At 38.8% G+C, this 18,197-nt stretch overlaps 1 protein-coding gene across 5 annotated transcripts in view; it reads left to right on the top strand.

Moving 5' to 3' along the window:
- sox6 (SRY-box transcription factor 6) overlaps window positions 1-18,197 on the top strand; it is a 202,737-nt gene that overhangs the window by 174,299 nt on the left and 10,241 nt on the right. For all 5 annotated transcript variants that reach the window (XM_057820051.1, XM_057820286.1, XM_057820200.1 and 2 more), the window contains 2 exons: window positions 1,719-1,824; window positions 17,554-17,727. In XM_057820051.1, the coding sequence (XP_057676034.1) occupies window positions 1,719-1,824; window positions 17,554-17,727 (280 nt within the window). The remainder of the gene's footprint in view (window positions 1-1,718; window positions 1,825-17,553; window positions 17,728-18,197) is intronic.

Raw genomic sequence — 18,197 nt, 5'->3', positions numbered from 1 at the left:
TTCTTGCAGCCTACTGTACCTGTCTATTGGATCCGATGGGCGTAGTTGAAAGAAAATACATTCTTGAAGCACTGCAACTACACAGGACTATCTGATAATTATGAATTAAATAATATATGATAAAAAAATAAAAATAAAAAAAAACTAAATAAATTGAATTTTTTTTTTTACATGAACGTGATCGCCATTTTAATGAATTAATGTCACATTTAAAGTCAAATGTTTGCATTTAAATCCATGGCACTTTTAGTCCCCCATACTACAGAACTTTGAAATTGTTAATTGCATATTTAATGGTGTATTCATTTAATTAACCTTGGCACTTTTAGGCAAGGCAAATTTATTTGAAAAGCACAATTTAACACAAGGTAAAAGTCGGTCACATCACATGAAAGTAAGCAAGACAATTTTAGTACCCCATAGACTTTGTCCAAATTTTTCAAAAATTGGAGGGGGAGTAAATTTAACTGAAACTAATCAACAGCTGGCTGAATACTAAAAATATTTCTAAAACAACAGCCTGGCTAATGATACAGTATAGTTTTGCTTTAGCACTGTCATATAAACTCTATGTAAATAACCGCTAGCTTGCAGTTGCGCTAAGTCTACGTGCTTATGCAGTTGAAAAAAATCATCACAACAAACCTCTGTTTTCTTCACGTTTATGGTCTCGACTTTCTTTTTCTTCCGACCCAGAGGGCTTTTGTCTTTGTCTTCATGAAGTTGACTTGTCACCGTAACGTCGCTCAATTGCGGAGGCTAAAAATAGCACCTTCAGGTAGCTCGCTCGTCTGCTGGTTGGTGAGGGAGACTAGGGTCTGTGGTGAAATTATCACATCACAGGAAAAAGTGAAACGGGCAGAAGGCACACTAAAAAATGATTTCATTATTATTTAAAGACGTATTATGAATGGTTTTGTTGTTCTTTTTTTATTGTTTTGTTTAATTTTTTGAATACTGCTATCATCAAATATTATTTGAATATTTTTCTTGATGCCCTTAGGACGCTGCTGCGCCCTTAGGCAGTTGCGTAAATCGCCTTATGGGCGGCACGGGTCTGGTTTCTTGAGATATAAATTTTTCAAATTATTTTTCCCCACTGAACAGAATTAAATCGCAATTAATATGTCGCCCCCCACACCCCAAAAAATATGTTTTTTTCTTTACATAAGGAGAAACTCTTCACAACTACATAGAGTATTGAAACAATTTGGCAGTTTTGCCACGTTTTGCTTTTTAATTCAATATATCATCTTTGTATCATAGACTAAAGTGTCCATCTTCAAGTTAAGTCTTTGGAGAGCAAGGCAACCCCTTGCTAAAACCCTGTCTATTCACTGAGGAAGTAGGTCATTTAACAATAGAGCCAGCGGCAGTCAGTACTCTCCCCCCTGCATAATACATTAAGTGTAATGTGCATCAACTATTCAAAAGCTGTTATTTTATTCTGGAAATGCACATGGACATGACATTCGATATTGTCACGGCGCTCTGAATGACAGGGTTTCATTGTGCGTCAAGTACAACACTGTGCCCAGTTTAATCACAGCTCAAGAGGCGACACAGCAAACGTTGAATAAATGATGGTGGCGGGGCTCTGCATCGTTTCGAGAAAATCACAGCGATATGGCGTCACTTGTGCGCTAAGTGTCTTACTGTTAGCCTTCATAATAAAGTATGTTGTTCAGTCCACCTGACTATGTATTCTTCCTTTACAGGAACGGGCCCATTTTGAAGGACTCGGGCACCACCTTGGCAAGCTGGCTGAAGATGGGAAAATTGGGCACAGAGTAATTGATCTGACCAGGCCTGAGGATCTTGACGGTCAGGACATTTTTTTTTTTATCGTACATATACTTTTTGCGTTCTGCTGTATGAGTACTGTAAATTTCAGATTCCAAGCTACTTGTAAGTCAAGGCATGGATGTGTACTGCAACTTTACATTTGGAATTTGGTTCACTGAACCAAAGCTGAAAATAACACAGATGTTTGGTTTTGGTTTACTTCATTTGGTTCATATTCTTAACAAGGTGCTCGGTTAAAATGTGTGATTTTAAGAGCAGTGCTGTTTCTGCTATTTTTACCATCTGTGGTCTCACAAAAAACAGATACGTGAAATGAAGAGTCTCTGCATTTAACACACAGATTTCCCTGTCATTACCACTTATCCATGTGGTTAATGCGTTACGTACATTTCAGATGACGTGAATCAGTTTGCAAATGGAGCAAAATTCTAGGTTCATATCATCACTTTCAGAGGGAATCCTCATATTGACCAATCACACCACACACAAAAAAGTTACAATGCACCACATTGTTCAAGTAGGTTTTATACATTACTGTTCTTTTACAATACGTCTCAGACAGTCGAATGGTCAAGAGGTTTGTTCTGGATTTGTTCTGGGCAAAAGTATGTTATAAACCAATCCAGCATGGCAAGCATGAACAGTGCGCCTCCATCTGGCGACGACTGACGAATGACTGGTGTAGAGGCGAATGCTTGGTAGACATGTGGGGGCTGGGGTGAATGCTGCTTCAAAGGTTATCACAGGTAGGTGAGCTGGAGGACAAGGGCACCTTAGGACAAAGCTGGCTTTTCTCCAAGCTTGGACTCCTGCTGCTGTTGTGCTTGTTTGAGGTCTCGGGCACAGGAGAGTAAATTTTGCTTGCACCATAGTGACAAAGCGTCACCTCTCTTTGTGGCCCAGGCTTCTTCACAGGAGAGAGCAGTACGCACACAGCGGCACTGTTTGTCCGGCATAAATATTTGTGGCTGTTTCCATGGCATTTGAGAGCTCGAGCAAAGAAGAAAAAGGTTGTGACTCACCTCTGATACCTCAAAGTGTCTCAGGGAAGGAGGATAGATATTTCTCAGTACAATGTAACCCAACATCTTGCAGCTGGCATCACACACTCACAATACTGCATCTACTAATTACATCTACAGCTACCACTGAGCAAGTGTCAAGAAGGTTATATTTGGGGTGAAAGTGGACCGGAACAGGTCGGAACGGTACTTTGATCCCGAAAATATGACAGCAACTGTCAAAACCCCATGATGAAAAAAAACCCTGCCAGGCTCCAAGAAGGAAACAATCTACTAAACGTCAGATTTACATAAACCAGTGTTAACAACAAGGCTAATAAAGTAATTGTGTAGTGTAATCTGTTTTCACCGGTATTTATTACTTATTTATTCCGCGGAGTTCTGCCCAGCGGCTCTGTCTCAGTGTATCTCAGTGATGAGTCGTCCGTTCAATTGGCTGACAGACTGGCACGTAATCAGCATGGATAGTTAACTCTGATTGGTTCAAATGCACAGGTTTTCTAGAACAACAAACAAGAAACAAAACAAGAAAGAATGAAAATGATAAAAAAGGATAATGCCATGGAAAATTGAGAGAGAAAGACACTTATTTTTGTTCATTTATGTTAGGCTACTTATTTATTTCCTTATAGTTTAAATTTCAATGTTTGCATTATCTTTAAAATATGCTCCATTTCAACCTGCATAATTCAAGAATCAAAATAGCAAGATATTCTGGCTACTTTCACCCCTAGTTAAATTAAACTGACTCTGTGTGCAATACTAGTCGTGCTTTGTAGATTTATTTGTCATTATACATACTGTAGTACAATGAGATTAACTCATTTGCTCCCGGAAACGAATAAATACGTTTTATGTTTTAAATGCTTCACTGTCCCAAAAACGTATTTATACGTCTTTTGCGTTTTTTGTTTTTTTTTAGTAAGAAGCATATATACCTTCCACTGTATCTGAGAAACAAAGAACAACACTCCAAACCCCTTTTAAAGCAATAAAACTGGCCACTGGAGGGCAGTAGCGCATTTTGCAAGACCAGACAACCCGATTCAACAGCAGTGAACGGCCGGTGTTGTGCCGAAAAATAGCCGCCCCGCGTGAAATGTCCCCCCTGACAGGAACGCTTATTTATAACGCTTTATTGAGCGTTTATTTGATTTATTTGTTCATTTATTTTATCATTGAGCGCCCACACATCACTCGTACAGCTTTTCCGACCAATCGATGGACATGGAAACGATTTTCTTGTACCGTGAATGTATGTATTATTTTACTCTGCCTGAACAAATAAATGTCATACCTGTGTGATTGTCATTGAGATATGGTCGTGAAAACCTGTAGACCAATAAATTTCTGTTCAAAGATGGTTATGTGGCCCAGTCCACGATTTGTTACTAAAATAAAGTACGAGTATTTTGTCAAATTTATTTATTTATAACTGATCATAGTCATAAATCCATTACTGTAATGCGTCCATGAAAACATTAGATGTTTTCACCTCAATAAAGCGTTATAAATAAGCGTTCCCGTCAGGGGGGACATTTCACGCGGGGCGGCTATTTTTCGGCACAACACCGGGCAGCATGGTCGGAGCGCTGCCGGCAAGATGCCATCTTTGTGAGACAGACAACGATGAGGGAAAAGTTTACACGGCTGACGTGGCGACAGCGGCGTCATGTCGGCGACAAACCGTCATCTCTCAGTAGTCATGTGTGAATAAATTGCTACTTTGCTATCAAAAGCTCTATTTGGCTGGTTGTTCATGTTATTTTGTAAAAGGAAAACATTATTCAGATGTTTGGAATGTCACTGAAGCAAAAAATGGCCATGTTAAAGTCAAACTTATGTTTGAAATGTATGCGTTTACAAAAAGCTCATTTTCTCAGTTTTTTCATCAGAAATTGAAAAACTGCTCAAACTTAACTATTTTCTTTTTTTTAAAAAACCTGTCCTGTTCAGCTGTTTGACACAGAGAATGGAAGTCTAAGTGCCCGGATTCTGAACAGTTTTAATGTTTCACATTGAGAGTCTGACATACTCCCATTGTGATCATTCAAAATACCTTTTTATTAAGACAAAGCAGCGAACAGGAAGGGATTATGGGGGGACAGAAGAAAAGAAATACAAGAGAAGAAAGAAAAGAAACACATACACAAACAACAACAAGAAATACATTGAACATCTAAACTAGTTACTAATATGCTGGTGCTATCGTCAGCGAGATGTATTTCCGGTTTACACCATGTGGGGGCCAATTGGCCAGTGAAAGAGGAGAATGGGGGTGGGGCCCATCCCTCCTCTTAACTATTTTCTAATGCTTATTTCTAAAGAATGGAAAAAGATATCAACTTATTTTTTTTCTGCTGAAAGAAGAGAGTCTAATCTTTCTTTTGGTGGGTTCCATGTTTATATAGCAATGGAACAGAATTTTCTGTGGGCCTTGCAAAATCAGCCAAAATCTGGAAAAAAACGGCCGGGAGCGAAGGGCCTTGCTCTGGTGAAAATGGCTGGGAGTGAATGAGTTTAAAAGTAGCATCTCCCCTTCCAGTGAAATAAATTATTCAATAAATTTACTTAATAAATATATAATCTACAATTAAATTATCTAAAATCAAACCAACTAAAACAGTATAATTATAAAGGGGGTAGAGTGTTGATTTTGAAATAAATAAATAGACAGATTGACAGATTGAGAATTCTTCATTGCAGCAGTCCGTGATAATTGTAGCAGCGACAGTATTGCAACACGGACAATAGTTACACCTTTACATTAAGTAAATTGACGGCTTTGTGGAAGAAGCTATTCTTTAATCTGTTTCTTCTGGCTGTGATGCACCTGCAGTATCTCCCGGAGGGAAGCAGTTCATTTGAGACCTAGTAACATCGGTAACGATCAGAAAATGGTCCATGTCCATAACTGTTTCCCCCAAAAAAGAACAACAAAAACATTCTAGTTACGTTTTCATGTGAAAAACATAATCTAGTCCCTAATAGACATTATTTTTAATGACACAATTGAATACAATTAACCAGTTTTTGTCACAGTTTGTCTTTGAAAGCATATTGTCGTACTTCTTCTAGTTAGCACAATTTAACAACTGGGGGCAGACATAACTGTATGGATAATAGGGATGTCATAATATATTGAAATAATGATATATCGTGGTTATCGATATGCAAAGGTGTCAATGTTTATAAAAGAAAAAAAAAGAAAAAAAAAAAAAACAACTGGCTACTAAAATCTTCCACCATAATACTGTCCCAGTTAACTCTAAGGCTGCCATTGACGTTGCTCAAAGACCAATCCATTTAGACTGGGAACGTTATGTCAGGCCGAGATGACGAGGCGGGCTCAGCTGCGGAGTTTCAGGCAAAAACTTTTATCGAGAAAACAGGTTCTTCCGCAGGCATGCGGGGATGAGAAAAAAATATAAGCAAAAGGCGCTCCAAACGGAGGAATAAATCAGGACAATCACGATCAAAAGCTCAAACAAAAAACACTCCAAAAGTAGGAAAATTACAAACATAAAACCTTCCAAATGGAGGAAAAAGCCAAGATAACTATGATCAAAAGTTCAAACCAAAAGTACTCCAAATGGAGGATAAAATCTAGACAACTATGATTGCTGTAAAACCAGGCCGACGTGACTAACATGGGTAGTTAGACAATTTGGCACAAGACAAGGGAGATGCAGACTATTTATACACAAGAGGTAATGCGGAACAGGTGGAAACAATAGGTGATTAGGTGACAAGAGGAAGGGCAAGTGTACAGACACAAGGAAGGTGAAGCCTTCAAAGTAAAACAGGAAATGACGTGACACAACTCCCCCGTGACGTGACACGTTTGTTCATTCATAACCAGTCATTCAGTCTTTCGGTCCGATTTTCGGGGCATCTACATGCTGTTCATTTTAGGGCATTTACAATTCATTCCCTGTTGAGTTTGAGTCACTGCCTATTCATTTGGGTCATTCCCAGGTCACTTCCTGTTCTGTAACTCAAACAGGAAGTGACCCATAAAATACCCCAAAGTCAACATGGACTAACTGAAAATCAGCAGGTTTATAACCTTAAATGGCCAAAAATTACCTCATTGCCTGGCATTTGGCTGCCACTGATGGCCATAGACGTTCATCCGTTTGAAGTGGGAGGGATGGCAGCGAATTCGTTCATTCGCTGCCACCCTCCCAGTTCAAATGGATTGGATGTGTACTAGTGATAAACTGATTCCAATTCACAGCAGAAGCTAGTTTTTCTGTTTATTAGTTGTTTGTAGAATATCCTGTAATGATTTCCTGACCAATGTAGCGATAATCGTTGAATCACCATATCGTCAGATCATCGTTATCGTGAGCTTTGTATCGCAAATCGTATTGTATCGTGAGGGACAAAGGGGTTCCCACTCCTAATAGATAATCTGTGGTGGAGATTCAGCTTCTCATTACAGCATTAACATTAGTCATTCTTCGTGGCGGGTAAAGAATATTTTCTCGTGAGTAGTGTAATTGTTATCAATAGTCCACTGTCGTATTTTAAGCCACCACTGAATTTGACGCACATGAATTCATGTGAGCTAGGAAAGGAAGTCATCTGAACAACTCCTCCGTGGACGGATGTGCTTCCATTGCTTAGTCTCCCAGTGGGGGTCGTCCCTCCGGAGCAATGCTGGAGTCAGCCAGGACTGAAAAGGAGCACACCAGGGCAGTTGTGCCCTTTTAATTCCTTCACAAGGCCAAGGGAAAGGCTCACACCCGACGCCTCCCGTCAGAGTTCCCACTGGGCGATGGATTATGGGAGCAAGCCGGGGTCAAAGGGAAGAGAGGTCCCGTTCCCAGAGGGAGATGGCTGGGAGCCGGGCTAGTAGGCATAACTCAAAATACAACTTTTGCTCTTTTACATAGTGAATAATGTGGAGGAGCAAAGCACACTGTTGATTGATGGGGAGCAGGATTTTATGATGTGAACCACAAAGTGTTAACTCTACTCACATCATTTTTACTCTGAAAGCCCTTGTAAAGATCTGCAAGCAGTCCTTCCTTGGCATGATATTCTCCATATATTCAAGCATTTAGCTAAATCCAGTTGCGTGTGCTCTTTAATTATTGACAAAGCTATGATTAAGTTATTTTCTGGTCAAAAGTCATCCAGATGTGAGGGGAAAAGAGGGTGACAGTTTTCAGCCGTTGTATCTCCAGAACACGTACAGAGGAGGGGATTTATCGAGAGCACACTTGTTTCTCAGTTGTAGACTTTCATGAGGAGGAAAATTACATGGTGTACCTCCCAGTCATTGCATAGGGTGTGAAAGCCCCTTAGTGTGATGCAGGTCTCCCTCTGGAAGTGAGTGGCCGCACTGAGCGGGCTCTGTATGCGAGCACGGCTCTGTCATCGTAACGCTCCACAGAAGGCTTTAAGTTGCTTAAGTTAATATTTGCAAAGCACGAAGCAACGGCGCAGACTGAAAAGCGGCAGCCCACGAATGGAAAAGGGAGAGGATTCCCTCCGTTTGACAAAACCACCAGCCAAATGTGCGATCTCGCCACACTTTTATTTGCTCTGATAAAAACATAGGGCCTTAGATGCTATATTGTTGCGCTTGCACATGTGACTACTGAGGCTCCACAGACAATGCAGATTTAAGCATTGCTATAAACATCACGGAATAGGAAGAAAAGAATATAAGATTGCATTACTGTTGCGGATGATTGCTGTTTTCTTTCTATATCTTGGAGCGCTTCCAAATGTAATTGTTTGAAGAGCATTTGTTGTTGTTTTTCTTTTACTCCGTGAGGCCGTGGGACTTGAGCTTGGGTTTTTATTGCGCAGGAAGGCTGAGTAAGCATGGGCATGCTAATAATTTTTCACAGCAGAAAGGGTCGAGTTACTCCATGCAAACAAAGAGAAAGAAATGATTGTTGCTTAACTGTGTGTGGAAACCACTGTGACATTATATTCTGTATATTAAAACAATACTAAAAATGAACAATTAGTAACCTCTGCCAAAATAACAATGGCAAATAAATGTTGCCTGTTAAAACATATTTAAATAGTAGTATTTTCTAACTTCCAAAAATATCCCCAATTTCTAAAAGGGAATGTAAAAATAAATGAATAAACTCACAAATGCCACCATAGTGTGTGTGTTTATGTGCGCACAACACAAAAGAATTCCACCAAACTAAAGTTGGGCACTTAATAGTCAAAGTACCACAGTAGTTAAGATATTTTATCAAATGTCATGACTAAATATTGTCTTTCAGTGATCATGTATTAGCACCTAGCTGGATATTGTGAAAGATGAGAATTAAATGCAACTGAGAGGACAAAAGAACAAGCGACATGTCGATGCACGTTGGCTGTGAGTTTTCACGTGTTAGGAGGGTGATCACACATGCATGCACACACAGGCACACACATTTTTAATGATGAAGAAAAAAAACTGGGGGATTGACATGTTAAATGGGGTTTAGCTCTCTCGTAATTTGTGTCACTTTAATTAGCATGCTTTGAGCTTCGGCTGGAGCAGCCCGCACCCCGAATGTCATGTCCTGTTTTCCCACACAATTAATCCAACATGATCCCTCTCCAAGGGAGAGGCTTCATTGTCGCCGATAAACGCCTCCAGTCAGAGGTTTGAAGCCATCCCAACAGGTTTGCCAATTCTATTAGTCAAGCCCATCAGGTTGGCCGACCTTTGAGCTATATGACGTGCTACATGTTAAATTGCAAGTTGAATCCCGACCCTCTCCCATCACAATCGTTTGAGGAGAAGTTTGACTTCTCCACACGCTGCAATTGAAGGCAAAGGCCGCCTTTTTCTACACAGCCAGCACGCGTGCCTGAAGGCAGCCCTGGGAGCAAACGTGCGAAGAGGTGTGGAGGACTAGAGTGAGGCTACCTTGTGACTGAGTGTGCGCTCAAGTCTCAGCCTGCAGTCATGGGTGCTATTTCTTTCACTTTTTATCCGCCCCTCATTCACCACCTCCTCGTAAACATAAAGCCATTTTCCCTGACTGTAATTCATGCTGTTCATCTGCAAGGTTTACAGGAGAGACAAATTAAAAAAGAAGTGTAATATTCCTCTGTCGCACGTGAGCCACGGGCCTCATGAATCACAATAAATTCTATTAAACAGTACTCCCTCTTTGTTATCCCGCCCCAACAAAAACGCTAAAGTATTACCCGGGCCGTCACTGCTTAACATCTGTGTTTATTTACACTGCCACACATCCACCTAACTGATTCCCAACCGTCCTGCCACTCGGAGACAAACTGTGCTTTAACGCTAATCGGCAAAATGCCGGATCCGTGTCATGACCTTCAAGCTGGAAGATCGAAACAATATTGCGGCAAATTGCTTGTTGGGGATTGAAGGGATTTGATGAGACAGGCCACTAATGTGTAGGTTGTCTCTGATAGTCATATATTACCTGACTGAATGGAAGGCGGCACGTTTATCTGAGCAGGAAGCGCCCATGTTTAAATAGCCATTCTTCAATTTGCAATCTTGCTGCATTTGTAAATGAGAGGATTCCCTAACATTTCTTATTGTGTGTAAATGACAAAAACATAATACATTTTTCCCCAGTGAGTTGTTCGTGCTTGTGTATCAGTCAGGCTATTATTCATGCGATGTTTTTTTTTTTTTTTTTTTTTTTTTGTATGTGGAATGGAGTACCGCATGCATGCAATTTTTAGACCGTGACGTCGCATCGTAAAGCGGAAGTAAAGCGAAAGTGGGACATTATAGACACGCCCTCGCATTGAAACCATGTTAATTCTGCTACTAATCTTTCAAAAACGAACATGCCGATCACACATTGTTTTTTTGAACTTCTAGAAACGACTCTAGACATGACGACATATGAAGGATGTTTTCTTCATACGTTTCCTGAAACCAAAAACTGCGGAAAAAATTTGTTTCAAGACTGCAGTTACAGTTAGACTTCAGTTTGATGGTTAATGCAAATATTGCAATTTTGTTGTTTTATCACAAGAGATTGGTTTATTCAAATTTCAAAAAGCAGAAGTCATTAATTTACGAATGTGATTGCACTTTAGTTTACATATTTAAATGTTCAGATATTAAGATTTGAATGAGGCAAAATAACGCTTTTTCTCTCAAATATATTGCTATAATCATTTGTTTCGGATGTACTGTAATTATTTTCTGTATAAAAATGGTGAAAATGAAAATGGTGTTATACTTGTATAGTGCTTTTCCACCTTTCAAGGCTCTCAAGGCGCATTTAAAAAGTTTTTTTTCAAACTTGAGTCTTGAAAAAGAGGGGGTCGTCTTATAATTAGGGCCATCTTATATCCGGGCCAATACGGTACTTCTCTTTTAGTGTGACGTTGTGCCGTGCTGCTTCTGTCTGACAATGAATGACCTGAAAAGAATTAAAATGGTATCTGACTGCCACTGTTACCTTTTCTGTAGTAAAAAAAACAACTTTAGTAAGGGGAAAGTGTAAATAAATTATACAATTAAGATTTGTTATCAATGAAAAAATTAAAAGTGTTCGTCACTGAGTAGCATTTGCAATTGCTACAGAAAACTAACAATATAAATTACCCCCAAGAAAGGTCAGAGATGTAGGACAACCAGAGGATATAATATATAAGAAACACAGGGCTGGTGGTAAAGGATAGCTTGTTGAAACAGGAGAATGTCATTGTCAGTCGCATAAGAAAAAATTGTCGATAACAAAAGCTATGGTTATGCTCAGGTCGGCTCATTTTTTCCATTTTTTCAGCCCTCGACACTCAAGCCATCTCTTTAACTGAACAATTTTATGTTCTTCCATATCTTTGCCAGTGAATTTAACACCAGGAACATCATTTTCAGAGAGAATTGGTAGGTTTAGCTCTGTAAACATCTCCTTCGTACACGATTTCCATTCATTTCTTATTGGGGACAAACGATAGCGTATACCCCCTTAGCAACAGTAGCTAACGTCATGAATATTAATGAGCGGAAGTTATTTAACTATTACAGGTAGTCCCCAGGTTACAAACGAGTTCTGTTCCTACGCTGGTGACGTAACCCGAATTTCCGCGTCGGTCAGAATTAACTCCTTAATTAGGCTACCCCTAAATATCCCAAAACATGTATTATATGTCATATTAATAAAATGAAGTAAAAAATAAGATACATATTACTTGTCTCTGGCAACACCGATCACACCATAATTCTTCTTACAACTGATACAGTAAGTTATTAATTTGTCACTGTCAGTGAACACACTATTAGAAAATAAAATACAATAATGACACAGAGCGTAGAATAATGCTATAAAGTAAATAAATAGAGACATATTTGCTTACAAAAACATACTTCAATGGCTGCACAATAATACAAAGGGAAATAAGGTCCAAATCTTGGGCAATCCAACAAGGAAAACGACAGCTATTAGTGGCACCGCTCCAGCGGTGAAAACAAACGCTGCTCAATAAGCTAGCGGGATAATAGCGAGCTAACAGCGGAAGTCATCGCCGACCTGTGTCGTTTACCGTTTCTCTGCCTTCTTGAAATATTTACTTGCATTTACTCCTGCTTCCCAATGTAAAAGCAATGCTCAAATCTAACACAAAATAGCGCTGGCGTGATGTCAAACAAGTCTGAGTCCAACAAAAGAAAGTGGACTGCACATACACTGTACTACAATGAAATATCATATATGCATAGCAATTACTGTAGAGATCAACCATTTAAATTAATCAGACCTATGACAAATAATATGGGCCTACTGTACTTACCATGAATGCTGAGAGGTGGCGGACGAGACACTGCGACTAAAAAAAAAAAAAAAAAACGACTGGAGAAAAACAGAGGAGAGACATGCGTCGTAAAGTTGAAATTACGTAAGCCGGGTACGTCGGAACCCGGGGATTCCCTGTATATACTTTTGTTTTATGAAACATGGGTATGTGACTGTCTACATGGTGGAAGCACAGTGTTGGCGCTTTATGGTCCTCTCCTTTTTCTGTACACATTTCTTCACGTTTAGGAGAATAAAACTACCTAGGGAGAAAAGCAAATGGCATGAAAAGCCTCCTAGAACGTCTGAACTTTATCTGGGGTGTGTTAATCTGAAACACTTCGAATCGCGGCAGGTTTATATTAGATGAGATTAGTTCTTGCAGAACGTGGTGACAAAAAAGCAATGAAATAATCTAACCTTTATAGTCAGTCTTCAAAATATTTTTGGTTCAATTTTAATGATCAATTTTTTGGGGAGAAAAGCGCTAAAAATTTGTAATCTTAGTCTCATTTGTATTGTAAAAAAAAACAAAAACAAAAAAACTCACATAGACAGGGGTGTGCAGACTTTTTATTTTTTCCTATTGTTTAATAGTGGATAGGGAGTGATTAGTAACAAAACGTAGTAATTCCATTTCAATTTCCATTTCTTTTTATTTAGAAAATCAGTTTTAAATGTTGACAAATTAAACATCAGCCAGAAACAAGGAAAGGCTAGTGATAAACTTTAATGGTTCCAAGATAGACAAATAGACAAACAGACAGACAGACAGATAAAAATGTTATTAAAAGAATAACTCACAACTTTATTTTACCACAAAAGCCCCTGCATTTGCATTACAGTGGCAAGAGTTTGTGTGTGGAGAAAAAAAAAGCAGAGAAAGCCCAAAGTGGCTGCCCTCCAGTGGAGCAAATCACGTGGCTGGTTTGCCGGTTAACTACGGATGTGGCACAAGCTGATGGAAGGCAGTTGTTTTGTCCCTCCCTATAAGCAGCTCACCTCTGCCCGTGTGCATGCACACCAGTATATAAATTGCTGAATCAGTGTCAGTGATAGAGTAATGGGCTGGGAGGCATCGTAAATTACGGCGAGCGCTCCCCGGGCGCAGACACTGGCTGTCTTGTCTGAGTGAGCGCTGCGCTCCTGAGCTAATGAATACCTTCATCTGGCCCCGGCAGTCAGCAGATTGGCCCTCGTTGATGGATACTGTCAGCCCTCCGCCACTCCACATTTCATTGCACAATAAACATGCTTGTCAAAAGCAAACAAAGTGAAATCAATTCATCCTGTACAGTGAGTGCATGCTAAATGAAATTAACCAAGTGTGGGCTTCGCTGACAGCGGTGCTAGTGTATTATTTCCGCCTGCAGCCTTCCGGAGAGGCTAAAGACGGATGAAACGTAACACTTTGATTTTGCTCTTTGCTATTTTTGTATGAGCTGTCATGTGTGTAGTACATATATCTTTGAGCACCCGTACAGTATCCAGGGTAACAAAGTAGCATCAGGAGTGAGTAGCAAAAAATTGAAATAGCATGAGATGTTGTTGGGCCAGTCCACGGAATTGGTGGCATTTGCTTTAAAAAGTAAACTTGAATATTGGCCCCTCAATCGACTGGTGACCAGAGTATACTCTTTGCTGGACGTCAACAAGGATATGCTCCAGCACCCCTTGACCCAAAAATTGGATTAGAATAATTGATAATGGATTGATGGGTGTTTTGTTGAACTGAAACTGCATTTGAGTAACAAGACTAAAATAAATCATGTGTGAGTTTTTAAGCATAATATAAGGAGAAATATGACAAGAAATTACTTGACGATAGTGCTGGATGGATTCAAATGGAATAATAATAATAAAAAAAAAATACTCGGACACGAGTGTGAAGCCGACGACGATTGCGGAAAACACTCAGGTGACTTGAAGGGACAAATTTCAAAATTGTCCTATATGCATGTGTATTTCTTTATTGTTTTTTTTAATTATTGTTTACAGGCTTGAGAACATTAAGTTGTATTGATTATACAGTTCCTCATCTGTGCAGAAAGTGTCATTTGAGGATCGCTTGACTCGGTTCGAAGCTCGAGAAAAAAGCGCTCGCCCTGACGCTTTGTCGGGTTCCAGGAGGAAATCCACACTGGCATTGGAAAACTTAAAATCTTAATTTTCGGGGGGGGGGGGATTTGAACAGAAGGGCATTAAAAAAAAATAAAAAATTAAACCCCTAAAACCTAATTTGAGGTGAGAGCCTGAGAGAGCATAATTAAAGACACCATGATTTTAACGACATATTATCGTATACTCCGTGTAGCATTTCTCACCGAGTGTCAAGACACAGCTGTGAATGGCCACAGCCGGACTTTTGGGGGATTTTATGGGTGAAACATGGTAATATAACAAGGGTCGCAATGCAGAAATCGCACACATCAAGGAGTGGTCGAGATTTTCTTTTTGAAATGTTTACCCTTTTAAACTTCTTTGATAGATTATTTATCATGTAAAATATCGGGAAAAATCGGTAACAAAAAAAAAAAAAATACAATCAAGCGATAATTATGAGGTAAATATCCGTGACCCATTTGCAGACACTATTTTTTTCATTGTGATGTAATTTGTTTAAAAGTTTAAAATATGCAAGTTAATAATTTCATAAAGTCATTTTTTAAACTAGATATTAGACATCAATTAATGATTCTAAGCTAAAAATGATGGAGATTTCGAATAATAAATATAATTACCTTCTTTTTATGGCTGCGTTGAAACAAAAGCGGTTGAGTGGTGTCTGTAAACAGGGGTCTCCAGGGTAAAATGGACAACATTAAAAATAGTTCTGGGGCTTAATGCACCATGAAACTGCTATGGCAGCATATAGACATATTGTTCTGTCAAACGCAACAGTTCTTTAGGCTTAAAATACATGCTTTTTCAGTCTTGTCTGTGTTTTCCGCCATATGCAGTGGGGAGAACAAGTATTTGATACACTGCCAATGGGAAAACCCATTGGCAGTGTATCAAATACTTGTTCTCCCCCACATTTACACAGTATTAAATAATTACCTACAAAGTCTTTTAATACAAATAAGGTAACAGACTCATCAGTCATTTTTCACCCCCAGAATAATAGTTGAATAATTATTGTAATAATTAAGTGAACTTACTTTTGGCCTTGCAATGACCTGCAGGAGATCAGAATGAGGCAACATCTCTTGGATCATGTGATTTGTGGAATATTCCAAAATTTTTCAGAGGGGTAATTTGTAAGGGTAACAGGACTGAGTGAAATTTTAAGGACATGACTAAAGTGAATTAAAAACAAACAAAAAAAGTCTACCACAAATCTGTAAAATATCTAAATATTATCATATGTCAGTTTAATTTTAGTACGAGGGAGTTTAGATTAATCCAACTTTCAACATTTGCAGTATTTATGAAATCTGTAATCATATCCATGTGCTTATTTTTTTGTTGGAATGGCCAAAATATGTGCGTAATCTTCTATTAACGTGACTGTACAGTAAGTATATATACTGTGACGATTCACAAAACTTGTGTTTCTTTTTTTTCCTCCAGAGATACTGTATTTTGCTCTTGACTGTTAAAAAACTTAAAATGTTGAACAACGGAAGCAGGCCATTTTCTACCGTGAGAACAACAGAAACACGAACTCTTCCATCGTGGAAGACGCTAGAGCCGTTAATACTTAAATGAACCAGTGGCGTCTCGAGTGATTGGGGAAGCACGAGAGTGAACGAATCTTAAGGGGCGGCCCCCGTTATTCATTAAGAATGTGATTTTGTTTATCATTTGAAATCATAATAGAAATCAAAGGCCAGGTAATGTGTGCCAGGCTGCTGGTTGCGATGGTCTAATGAGAAGGCTTCACATGTGGATGATGAAATATGCATGAGTCATCCCAAGCTTTCTTTTGCAGACTTGAGATCATTAAAGATGTATCGTAGCATATGGAAGACTTTTTTTGTCTTATTTTTTTCCAGCCTTGTTTATCAACATGTTTTTGTTTGTTGAAATATTCATCGTGCTTTTATTTAATTCTTTCACATCTTACTTATAAAAGGAAGCAAATGTGCATGCAAACAGAAATCATTATCAGTTTGATGTACAGTTTAATACAGAGAGAAACTCTGCTCTCTCTGTTGAGAGTGAATGCCCTGATTGAGAAAGCAATCATCTCATCACCGATGTGTGAAGAACACTTTCTTTTCCAAAAGTCTCAACTTCTCTGCTTTGCTCTCCTTTTCCCAAACTGCCTCAAGCGCTCGGCTGCTTATTTGTTTTGGCACACATGCGCATTTTATGGATGCCGAGCCGAAATGTAAGCAAGTGATGTGAGAAGTTTGAGCCCTTCCAAAAAAAATGCAAATAGTCACTGCACTTACTATAATAACATTGAATAACTGGTTATAAATTTGTGTGTGATTTTACCAATATTCAAGAATTAATGCAGTGGCATTCAATGAACATTTGAAGATGAATTTGTATTAATAAATAGATAATGCCTTTTGCTCAAGATGTGCCTTTCTGGGGTTACAGGCAATGCCTAAGTCACTCTTTCTGTGCCTAATTGGTTATTTTACTCAGGCACAGTGGTTTTAAGTACATCAAATTAATGGAACGCAATAGGCCCAAACATGCAGATATGTATGAAAATAAACTAATACTCGATATCAATCGATGACAGCAAACACAAAGCAAAAGCCTTTTGCTTAGAAAAATGTGCTGGAAACAAATTGAATCTCCATAGTATTTTACGTCTTCAAATTAAAATACCTTGCGAAAATCATATATTTAAGTTTTTACACAATAGAATCAATGATTGTACTGATTATTTACACAACCTCAGTATTTGTGTATCATTGCATATAAAACTAAATGGTCCTTTTCCGATCATCAAGTCAATACCATCGCTAATAAAGCACTACTTTATCACCTTTGGTCACCAGGAGGCGCTGGATCAGCCGAGGCGCGAGTCTTCAGGGAGTCAAGAGGGAGGAACAGCAACGAACCGCACATTAAGAGGCCGATGAATGCGTTTATGGTGTGGGCCAAAGACGAGCGACGCAAGATCCTTCAGGCCTTCCCGGACATGCATAACTCAAATATAAGCAAGATTTTAGGTAAGCCAATATATTTACTGCACCCAGTACTAAAAGACACCAAAGGTTCAAATGGGTGATTCTCATGAAAGCTATGCATTACGGTAATGAAGGATAATTACCAAAGGTAGCTTAAAACATACGAATGCTATGATGACCAGTGTTGTCACAGATTACTTGAAAAAGTAATATAATTACTGATTACGCCTCAAAAAAGTAATCTACTTACATTACTGATTACTTTATTATCAAAGTAACTAAGTTACTTTAAAAGTAATTTACCAGTTACTTTTTACCTTTTTCTTTTTTTTTTTGCTTTGCTGCGTCAACACCTGACGTCAAAAATTCAGAACTTCCCTTTTAAAATTAAGACCTGGCCGTTAAAATGTTGTCTATAAAAGTTGTAAAGCAAATAAACAACAACAAAAATTAACAAAATGAACAAGAATCCTTCAAAGTATTTCATAATGGGCCCACATTATTTTTCGAAC

Source organism: Corythoichthys intestinalis, chromosome 1, assembly GCF_030265065.1.
Source record: "Corythoichthys intestinalis isolate RoL2023-P3 chromosome 1, ASM3026506v1, whole genome shotgun sequence".
NCBI classification, from domain to species: Eukaryota; Metazoa; Chordata; class Actinopteri; order Syngnathiformes; family Syngnathidae; genus Corythoichthys; species Corythoichthys intestinalis.
The sequence above is the reverse complement of the archived record's forward strand: the minus strand, read 5'-3'. Positions and strand labels throughout refer to the sequence as shown.